Source organism: Thermobia domestica, chromosome 4 (assembly GCF_964235325.1).
Source record: "Thermobia domestica chromosome 4, izTheDome1.hap1.1, whole genome shotgun sequence".
Classification (NCBI taxonomy): domain Eukaryota; kingdom Metazoa; phylum Arthropoda; class Insecta; order Zygentoma; family Lepismatidae; genus Thermobia; species Thermobia domestica.
Window position 1 is genome coordinate 26,251,601 of NC_137457.1, and position 11,812 is coordinate 26,263,412.

An 11,812-nucleotide genomic window follows, 5' to 3' on the forward strand; every position below is an offset into this window, starting at 1 on the left:
TCTATCAGAACTAATACCTTCTTAGATAAATGGGAAAAAGTATAGTTTGTCCATTATCAAAGCCTGCAAACAGGTGACAAATACAAAACTTCGGAGCAATAGTTATTTTATCGCCCTTCGCCAAAATTCTTGACAGGATGTCATATGCGCACATTTTAAATTCTTGAGAGGATACTATATGCGCGAATTTTAAAGTATGTATGGGTATAGCCTTTTTCAATGATTTATCAGCACGGCTTCCACTTTGACTACCTTGACAATTATATAGCAACTCAACTAGATGAAGGCAATCAAGTTGATATCATTTATACGGTTGCTAATAAAACTCCAACTGACGAAGGCAATATATATATATATATATATATATATATATATATATATATATATATATATATATATATATATATATATATATATATATATATATCAGTGTTACAGTTTATGTGACACTGTAACTCAGATATATACTAATAATATATATATACTGCTATGGTCAGTTAGTTTTATTAGCAACTTTGAATTTTCCGAAGCTACAATGAATAATTTACATTTATACGGATTTTAGGAAGACTTTTGACGTGATTGGTCATAATGTTGTGCTACTTAAACTAGTGTCTATCAATTTATACAAGCAGGGAACTGAGTACCTTGTATCATATTTGCATCATCGAAAAGAATCTGCTTCATACGAAAGGTTTGTTACTGAACAGTTCAATTCTCTGTCGGGAGTCTCTTAAGGATCTCGTCTAGGACCCTCTGTTGTTTCTTATTACTATTAATGATGTTCCGCTCTTAATTAAAAATTCTCAACTTCTCTTTGCTGACGATCTCAAATTAGATTCTAAAATAAGTTCATCTGGTGACTGTGGAAGTTCAACAGGATGTACAGAGAGTTCAAATCTGGTGCAATAACAAACAAACTAGCGCTAAATATATCCAAATGTAAATCCGTAACAATCACGAGGAAAGAAAATTCTATCAACTTTGTCCACACAATAAATGAAACTACTTTGACTAAAGTAGGGTTGCCAGACGTCCCGGTTTAACGGAACAGTCCCGGTTTTCATTGAAAGAATTAACTGTCCCGAAAAAGGCTTTCGAGACGCCTGTTTGTCCCGGTTTTCGTTTTTCAAATTGAAAAATATTCAACCCGCAAGAACTAGCAGGTCTCATCTAAAAACGAAAGGTAATATTTCTGACTCAAATGATGACGCAATATCTCTTCAACCGTAAATGGGAGAGTATGTCGTAATATTTGGCACAATATTTAGGGCCTGTTAAACACCAAGAATCGGAATTCGGAATAAGGGACACGAGACAGCTCTCCTTACGTTACCTTTTCACATTCTTTATACAGGATAGGGCAAATAAAAGTGGTTCGATTACACATGAATGTATGCATGCAACCACACCACGTGACACGCATATCATGTGTACGCAAACCATCGGTTCAGATCTTAGTGCAGATTGTGTCAGTGTGAGTTGAGCAGTGGACAGGTGGAAATGGTACTCACAGTGCATGAGAGGGTGTTCGGTTACCCGCTCCGTGTAATATCATGTAACTGTAAAAAGGATTGTGAAAGCATGTACGGTTGTCTTAAAGCAGGAATTGTGTGCTCTAATTTATGTCAGTGTCGAGGAATTGGATGCATGAATGCAAAACCAAATGATGAAGACCATAGAGATGAACGAGATAATGATAACCTCATCGATTTCTAATAAAATAAGTTCGAATGTTCTTAAAGTGCATACTAACTTGTACTGTAAATATTAAGTTGATTTGAAGAATACTAGGAGGAAAATTGCATTCTAGTTATAAACAAGACATTTAAAAAAAAATACATTCAAATGACTATTGAAGTTGAAAGTTATTTTTATTGTGTGAATTACGATTTTCCTATGACTATGAGACTACCAATTTCTCCTACTTTCTAATGCTGTCAATAAATGATTTTTGTGCTATATTTAAGTGATGTAAAACTACGTATCATAAAAGCTTACTCCATTGGGAAAAACGCTGGCCATTTTAAGAGTAAATTAATAATGATGATAGTGAAAACGGTAACTGAGTTTTGTTAACATACGATAATTGTCAGTGTTGCAAGTTTTAAAGAATTTATTGCGAAAATCACGTTTTGTCCCGAAATTTTGAGTTTTGCGCTTCTTCCACAAATTGGGCTTGATTAGTATAAGTGTTACCTCGTTCAAATTTACGTTTCTTAAGATTTCCAGTGATATATAGCTCTTGGTCTTATGTGATAAAAGAAGGTGACTAGAACCCAGTCTTGGGAAGTAACGTAACGCAAGTAACGCGTTACTTGTAACGCGTTACTTTTTAAGTAACGTTTCCTAGTAACGCGTTACATTTTTTCCAAAGTAACTGTAACGGTAACGCGTTACAAATTTTTAAGTAACGTACTTAGTTTGCGTTACTTTTTTGCGTTACATTTCGGATGAGTAACTACAATATGTGTATATTTTTTTCGGAAAGAAATGTTATTTCCTGTAAGTGTATTTCTCACAATGGAACAATGGAGCATGAGCGATGTCAGTGACCGACAATTTCTGCACTGTTCGCCTTTTCCCGTTTCGCCTTATGACCTCTAGCAATGAAATTAGCATGTAAAAACTGTTATCACTTTTCATCTTAATGCAAGGCGGAACGAGAATCTCGATGTGCATTTTCCCGTTTCGCCTTACGAACTTTACGTTGGTAGGCTTGCAAATACATTCATAGACACAATTTGATTTGTTTATTTACATAACAAAATATAGTGCCACTTGCTGCTTTTGGAAGATGAGGACAGCCTCAGGGAAATCACGTGTACTGATTTCAAGCACCTGGAAGATTTTGTCTTAGATTTTGACAGCTCCAAATTAATACATTCAGTGAGTGAACTACGAGTGCAATGGTACTGGTAGTCTATTTTTTTACTTTGAATGGTGTTGTTTTTATAAAGATGGAGAACGAAAATATTTTATCGTTCGAACATTTGAAAGAATACTTTTTCTTAAAAGCTGAAGATGATGGTGAACAGCAGTGGCGTATTTAGGGGTGGGGCTTCCGGGCTTAAGCCCCCCCTCCGAAATCTTACTTACTATAGTAAAGTATATAAAATATCTTGCAGAATTTTCACATTTTCAGGCAAAGCCCCACCGAAACAAAATCGTAAGTACGCCACTGCTGAACAGAATTTAAAAGTAAAGTGGTGCCCCGGCGGGAAATATTTATCAACAATCAGGGTGCCATAATGAACGACATTCAGTAAGGGTTCAATATGAATAAACGGTGTTCTGATGAGCAGGCCTACTTTATTGATGTAATGTTGATGGTATGTAATATTAGAGTTCTTTTAGATCAGTTTGCATATCCTAAAGTCCCGTTGATTATAGAGTTTGCAACAACTAGCTTTAAAAAGCATGTATCGATTTTAGAGTTATTGGCAATTTTGATTCACCCCCAGTTCATGTGTTCTCATTTCGTCAGTTGTAGTGTAATGTTTCTCTATATTCTGTATTTTTAATTTTACATAGCAACATTGTTATTATTATATAATTAGTTCAGCAGAACAATAATAAGAAACCATTTTTTCTAACACATAGGGATGGGCAAGAGTCAAGCTAAAACTCGACTCGAATCCAAGTCGAGTTTCGAGTCGAGTCAAAAGTAATATTCTCGAGACGAGTTTCGAACCGATTCACTGTTTTTGGCGTCGAGTTTGGTAAGTGGCTCGCTCGTTTTAACTCGTTTTGAAATCATGGGCTGATTACATTGGAAAGCGAAAGCCATGAGAAATGTAAGCTAAGCAGTAATATGGAATACTTTTAGTGTTGCTCACGAGAGGGGACACTGCTCGCATCTCGTCTCGTTTCGATAGCGAGACTACAAGAAATTTTTTATAACAAGCTTAGCTCGGCTCGGCTTAACTAAGCCGATGGCTCGAGCCGGCTCGCTTGGGGTGAACCATCGGCTCGAGCTGGCTTGGTTGAGATAAGCCATCTGCTCGGTTCGACTCAACTGAGCGAAGGGGTCTAGCCGACTCGGTTGGGTGAGTTGTTGGCTCTGCTCACATCTCGGTTTGAGTCGATAATGATGATAATAATTATATTGTCTATGTAAGATACTTGAAGAGAGTACTCGAAACTATACACCAGATTTGACTCGACTCGATTCGAAACTCGACCCGAATTCGAGTCGAGTTGGAGGAAATTTTTCAAGCCGAGTTCTCGGGTCGAGCTCAAGATGTCTGTTTCTAGTCGAATCGAGTTTCAAAGAAAACTTGCTCGAATTCAACCCTACGAGTAACGCAGTATGGCATTTTAGTCAATGTTACATTACATTAAAATGTTCATATAGTTGTCAAGTAAAAATTTGTCCTTGCATTTACATAAATCGATTCAGAACGTGCAATAATAATAATAATAATAATAATAATAATAATAATAATAATAATAATAATAATAATAATAATAATAATAATAATAATAATAATATTAATAGCGGTAGTAATAGCAGTACGGAAAACTGAAGTAATAAGATTTTTTCCCACATATTCAAAGTTTCGGACCTAAAAGTAACGCGTTAGTAACGCGTTACTTTCGAAGTAAAGTAACAGTTACTTTTTTGAGGCAAGTAACGCGTTACATTTTAAGACAAAGTAAAGTAACTTCTAACGCGTTACATTTTTACAAGTAACTTACCCAACACTGGTGAAAGTGTATGTCACCTTATGCACTTTTGTACAAAGAGGTCAGAAAGTAACATAAGTTGTATTTTTTTCTGGACTTGTATTGCACCGATTTGTGTCATTGTTGGCTATGATTGAGATAAATATCAAGGACATCTGTTGGTGTTGTTTCGTTGGTGTGCAATAACTGTCAGTGTTGCAAACTTCTCATGATTTCTGAAAATATATTGTAAAACTTTGTGTAATTTCGTCTCATATAAGGAAGAGGTAGAGCATTTAATAAAAAGAGTGTCCGGAATCGACTCCCACTACCAGTTTTTATTATAAAAATCCACTATAAGAGTATTTGTCAAAAATACTATACAATTTGTTTTCTTTTTTTTAAAAGGGTAAGTAAAAGGTAGTCTTTGACCGTAAGGTCGCAGACAGGATCTCCAACAGAGCCCCGAAGCAGGCAAAGTGGAGTGGAATTAGATTCCCAAAGCTCCGAAGCAAGCAGTGGGTAGGTTAGATGGCCAACAGAGCCCCGAAGCAGGCAAAGTGGCTAAGGTTTGGATTCCCAGACAGAGCCCCGAAGCAGGCAAAGCCAGGAGAAAGGATAGGCGTAGTCCCGTAGCAGACTAGAGGCCCTGGGATAGGTTACTCCTAAAGTCCCGAAGCAGACAGTAGGAGGGTCACCAGAAAACTGGTACTGAGCTGGATTCTTCTGCCCAATTTATAGCGTCCCTTGGGTGGCGGTGGCGCTTCTGCTTCGATTTCGTCTTCTGCTCCGTAGGAGGGGCTAAACGTCGTCTGCAGGTGATAGCAGGTCCCTCTGGTGGAAGATCCTCTTGCCGAACCATGTGGTGTTGTTTGTAAACACTTGATGCATGTATTTGTTTTTAAACAACTTCACATGGGATATTACAATATCTTTTTTAAATAAAAAAGCTGTTTTCTTCTTCCTCTTCTTCTAGAAATGTAGCACGATGGGCATATATGTTATTTACTTAGATTTTCTGTCTTTCAAGCTTTCCAACCATATATGATTCATGGCTTTGTGATAATTAGAACGGTGGCTAGAGGAATAAACATAAAGGGTGACGATTTCCATAAATTCCTTGTCGTCGTCTAAAGATGGCGGACATTTTTCAAAATTGCGGGAAAAGCTACAGTGGGATTTTAGGGGACTTTTAGTATGTTATTCCTGACACATCCCCCTACTTCCATACCAATTTTCAGCTTGTTACTAATTTGTTCCTTTCTCAATCCTATTTTTACTGGACTAAAATGCACTACCACTTCCGAATTCAATATTAATTTAGAAAATACCATGCCATTCAAACCAAACTCCTCTCATGGTGAACACAAGACATTATTACTAATTTTTTATCAAAACTTCTTTTAGAACGAAAGGAATACCGAAAGTTAGTTAAGACTTGTGTTATTTTAACTTTTATGATCGTAATACACTGTATAATGACATTTCAAAATTTGCTTTCTTTTCCAGTGATCGAAGATGAAGCCAACTATTATCCGATCCTTTTCGGAGACAGCCCAGTTGTCCAATTATTGAGGATTAGGCGAGCTCCAGGTCTGTACACGGCAGTTCCTTATGGTGGTGGATCATCCCATTCTTCAAGTCAAGCACAGGCGTCTTCTGCAAGTCGTGGGGTGCCCGGCTATGGTGGAATACCTTATGGAGGCTATGGAGGAGGTAGAGGATATTCGGGTAGCAAAGCCCATGCTGGAAGCCATGGTGTCTCCGGTTATGGAGGCTATGGTGGCTTACATTCTGGAAGCCATTCAGGAGCTGCTGGTCACGGCTATGGTGGTGTAGGAGGATATTATGGACGACCAAGTTCAGGGTCATCTTCCAGCAGCCAGGCCAGTAGTTCAAGCTTTGGTGGAGGGTTTGGAGGATCTGGATCTTCCAGTCAAGCAAGCTCATCCAGCCATTCGACAGGGTTAGTATGCTTGTTATTATTATTATCTTAATAAGGCCTTCATTATTGTTATTATCATTAAGCTTTCTGCCTTTTGGGAAGCCCTGAGACCAATGAGTTATTATTATTATTATTATTATTATTATTATTATTATTATTATTATTATTATTATTATTATTATTATTATTATTATTATTATTATTATTTTAAAGTTTGTTCCTGGAAATGTCTTTTTCCACGTTTCTCGGTCTTCAACTTCCTCCTTCAATTCCCAATATTTTCTTCTATTTTTCAAATCAACGATCACTTGTGTTCTTGGGGGCCGTTGTGGCTCAGTGGTAGAGCGTTCACCTCTGGTGCTTGGGGTTCCGGATTCGATCCCAGCCCCCCCAAGTGAACTTTGTGGTGGACAAACACCGTGTGCGTGGGTTTCCTCGGGGTTCTCCCGTTTCCTCTCACTTTCTTCATTCAACCATTTCATTCATTACTCATCACCGTCTCCTTTAGCCTAACCGGCATAACCGTGGGACGTAAAACTCAAAGATTCCATTTCATTTTCACTTGTGTTCTTCTTCTTCCTACTCCTCGCTTTCCTTCCATCTTTCCTTCTATGGCGGTATAAAGAACACAATTTCTTCACAAGATGTGTGCAGTCGCATTGGCATTCAGATGGATGCTGGCTAAAAGCGTTCTTTTCCGACTCTTTCTTTTTAATATCGCACAGAAAGGGGAATGTGCTTCCAGGTAACATGAGGTTGATGAATCACAGTAGTAACAGGTTGCTTAACTTGCTTGATGCGTTTCTTGAGTTTTAATTGTGAAATATTGATTATTTATTAAGTTTTAACTAAAAGTTATTGATCTCACTCTTTTAATATGAAAAGTGAAATCAAATTTAATGAACAAATTGGGTCTAGACATTTTATTTGCTAACAATTAAACGAAATTGATATTGAGATCAGGAAACTACAAATAAGAGAGTTTCATTATAATAGGCCAGAGTTTTCTTGAGGTACTCACGTTTCTTCCCACTTTCACATTCCATCAATTCTTACATCATCATTCATCATTCGTCGCCTCCCTTAGTCTAACATGCATAATCGTGGGACGTTAAACTGAAAGAATTCATTTCATTTCAGGGGGGCGCGGTGGCTCAGTGGTAGAGCGTTCACCTCCGGCGCTTAGGGTCCCTGGTTCGATCCCAGCCTGCGCCGTGTGGACTTTGTGGTGGACAAACACCGTGCTCGTGGGTTTTCTCGGGGTTCTCCCGTTTCCTCCCACTTTCTTCATTCCACCATTTCATTCATTTCTCATGATCACCGTCTCCTTTAGCCTAACCGGCATAACCGTGGGACGTAAAACTCAAAGATTTCATTTCATTTTTTCATTTCATTTCAGTTTTTAATATTGCTCATGAGACACAAATATTCTTAATATTAACCACAAGATCTTTTTAGTATAGTCCATTAAGCACAGCTGTTGTTAATATTGCCCATGAGACGCATCTGTTCGTAATATTGCCCATGAGACTCATCTGTTCTTAATATTGCCCATAAGACACAACTGTTCATAATATTGCCCATGAAACACAACTATTCTTAATATTGCCCATGAGACTCATCTGTTCTTAATATTGCCCATAAGACACAACTGTTCATAATATTGCCATGAGACTCATTTGTTCTTAATATTGCCCATGAGACTCATCTGTTCATCATATTGCCCATGAAACTCATCTGTTCTTAATATTGCCCATAAGACACAACTGTTCATAATAATGCCCATGAGACTCATCTGTTCTTAATATTGCCCATAAGACACAATTGTTCATAATATTGCCCATGAAACTCATCTGTTCTTAATATTGCCCATAAGACACAACTGTTCATAATATTGCCCTTGAAACATAACTATTCCTAATATTGCTCATTAGACAGAGCGTTCTTAATATTGCCCATGAGACACAACTGTTCTTAATTTTATCGTCTCGTCTCGTAAATTTTGTAGGCTAGAATAAGCTTGTTTCTACTAGATTCTAGAAAAAGCTTGTCACGTCTCGTTTTATAAATATATGTACCAGACACGTAGCTAAGGGGAGTCTGGCTCCCCCTTCCCTTCGACACCAAAAATGAAAAAAATTAAGGAAGGATGAAACAAAATGAAATGAGAAAAAGAAGGATCAAAGTTAAAAATAAACTACAGGAAGCTTTTGGTCACTCTTTCTTATGAGGAAATTTGCATTACTTGCAATACATGGTTGCGAGGTGAGCGATATATCCTGGAAGAGTCCGGGAATTTGAAATTTCTAGAAAAGTTACCGATTTTTAATAATTTCTAGTCAGGGAGATTTCAAGCTTCGGAAAGCATAGTGCCTTTTCAGTAACAGCATGGACATTTTTTACCATAATTTTTCGTCATCGCATCCTTACAGTATCAAACATGTTATTTCAGAAACAATTTTCTACTGCTCCTTTAACCTGTCATTTGGAACAGACAGTAGTTGACGGAATAATAAAAACAAAAATTTATGTGCAAAGAGGAACGCAGATATTGTAAAATATTTTACAAGACATTATTGAGTATGTACTTTTTATAATAGTGAATATGTACTTTTTGTAATAGTTGAGGTCATAATGAAAGGAAAATTGTTATATTTGAATAAACAGAGGAAGGACGTAAATATTGTATAATCTTTTTCAATATATTTTTTTAAATTATTATTTTACTCGGGATTTCTTCATAGTTTGTTATTGAAATACTTTGATAGTAAAGTAGTTTAGATTATTCGAGCTCCTAGGCCTGGATAATTTCATGTCACGTCCCCCCCTTTACGAAATCCTGGCTAAACAAACCAATATATATTCCTGTAAAATAGTTTAGAATGATCGAGCCCCTGGTATGATGAACACAGTATTTTACGTCACGGACCCCCCCTTCACGAAATTCTGGCTACGTACCTGTATGTACTCTATTTACGCCCTGATGCTTTTCTTTATTTCATCTGCAAGTTATCAGAAGTCTTCCGTGTCACGAGAGGTCCACGAAGGGTGTGATATAACAACATTTACCGCCAGGCCGGTAGCAAGTCCAAAAATGTACGGGGGGGGCAGTAAAGTTAGGGAGACCCGATCCAACTATATTATAGTTCATCACTATATTATAGTGCATTTGCAAGCCTACCGTGAAAGTTTTAATGGGGCCAGCAAAAAATTTTAGGGGGCCGACCCCCCTGGATACGGGCCTGTTTACTCCCAATATATATAATATTATTAGAATATATTTTGTAATGACTTGCGTATCTTTAAATGTTGATAAATATTCTTCATTGTATTCGTATAATCACTTTGTCAATTAATATTTTTCATTCCATGAGTCGGTAACATTGAAAAAGTGAGACCTGAGGCTAGAGTCATTCAAGAGACTCATGAAATTTCTCGGCTTGGCTCGGCTCAAAAACGAAGCAAAAATTTTCATGTTTCTCGTCTCGAGGTCAGCGCTAACCTGTTCTCTTAGATCTTTCGATGTTTACTTACAAGCGTAACTTGGAAGTCTTTAGAAATTATTATAAAATAACATTATTATTTTATTTTCTTTCTTTGCCAGGTACGGACGCTGAAAACAGTTCAACGTAGTGCTTTCCCAAAAAGCACTTGCATGTTTACTCTGTAATCATTCAAACATTATTGTAAAACACATATTTTGTACTTGCAGTATTTATACAACAATAATAAAAATAATAACATCCAATCTACTACACGTAGTTTAATTCTTAAAACTGTTTTTGTTCCGCATTATTTGATAAGTAGGAGTCTTTTGTTACCTTTAACAACAGGCCTAATACTTGTAATGGTTTCAGTTGCTTACGCAGTGTTTTATCAATGGGGTGTCAAACTCCAAAGTTCGCATCATTTCAGGAATTTTGTATACATGTTTTTGTGTGTAGTACATGCTTATTTTCTCATAATATCTTGTTGAAAAAGGATGAGCACTGGAACTGGGAATACCTCCCTTTGTGTACGCAACTGAATTGTATAAATTTGGCAATAATTTGATTTCTGCTTATCAGTACTGAGAACATTAAAAAAAATCAAATTTTTCTGAAACCAAAGAATTACATATGAGGCACTTCTGTTGAAATCAAAGAGTTACATTAAAATCTATGTGCACACTTTTCTAGAAATTAAACAATTACTATACATTAAAAGTTGTCTGCGTACTTTTCTAGAAATCAAACAATTACTATACATTAAAAGTTGTCTGCGCACTTTTCTAGAAATCAAACAATTACTATACATTAAAAGTTGTCTGCGCACTTTTCTAGAAATCAAACAATTACTATACATTAAAAGTTGTCTGCGCACTTTTCTAGAAATCAAACAATTACTATACATTAAAAGTTGTCTGCGCACTTTTCTAGAAATCAAACAATTACTATACATTAAAAGTTATCTGCGCACTTTTCTAGTAATCAAAGAAGTGGATTAAAATATATCTTTTCTAGAAATCAAACAATTGCAATAAATGTTGTCTGCGCAGTTTTATAGAAATTAAATCATTACATTATAATGTAGGTAGTGGCTCCGTACACGTTAAGTGTTTACGCATTCTGTAACAGGTAAGTATTAATGACGTCACTGTGAATGCTGTATAAATGTTTATTCAGGAATGACATTTTGTTAACCGGGAGTGAGTGCTGGATTCAAAGTCGACAGATGTTAAGTGGCTTGCTAGTTGCAGTTTGCAATACCATAACTATATTTAGTTTGGGGCTAGTGGTTTTTTGGGGGTCGATTTATTTTTGTGAAAGTATAGCCTAGCATAACTGCAAGACCGTTTTAATCCGGGCCTGGAAAACTCCGAGAAAACCCAAGGACACGATTGTTTATATCATACACCCACATGATCGGGGATTGAATTAGAGGCCCCTGACGCTGTAGATGAACGCTCTGCCAGTTTCTCTTCAACTCTTTCTCACTGTTGGGGGAACGATGGCTCAGTGGTAAGACGGCTTACCTCTGGCGCGTGGGATCCCTGGTTCAATCCCCAACTGCGTAAGTTTGTGGTGGACAGCATGTGCTCGTGGCTTTTCTCGGGGTATCCTCTCTCCTCCCGCTTTATCTTTCCATCATCACTCAGTTGCTTTAATCATCGTCTCCCTTAGCCTAAATACTATAAGCGTGGGACGTTAAACTCAAAGG

At 37.0% G+C, this 11,812-nt stretch overlaps 1 protein-coding gene and 1 non-coding gene across 3 annotated transcripts in view; both read left to right on the forward strand.

Moving 5' to 3' along the window:
- The window catches only part of LOC145683783 (uncharacterized), a 160,520-nt gene extending 150,164 nt beyond the window's left edge, over nt 1-10,356 (forward strand). For both annotated transcript variants that reach the window (XM_081755363.1, XM_081755364.1), the window contains exons 2-3: nt 6,178-6,634; nt 10,218-10,356. In XM_081755363.1, the coding sequence (XP_081611489.1) occupies nt 6,178-6,634; nt 10,218-10,230 (470 nt within the window). In that variant the 3' untranslated portion in view covers nt 10,231-10,356. The remainder of the gene's footprint in view (nt 1-6,177; nt 6,635-10,217) is intronic.
- TRNAR-CCG (transfer RNA arginine (anticodon CCG)) lies at nt 7,757-7,828 on the forward strand. The gene has a single exon. It is a non-coding gene; the product is annotated as a tRNA-Arg (tRNA).
- Nucleotides 10,357-11,812: the final 1,456 nt, after the last annotated feature.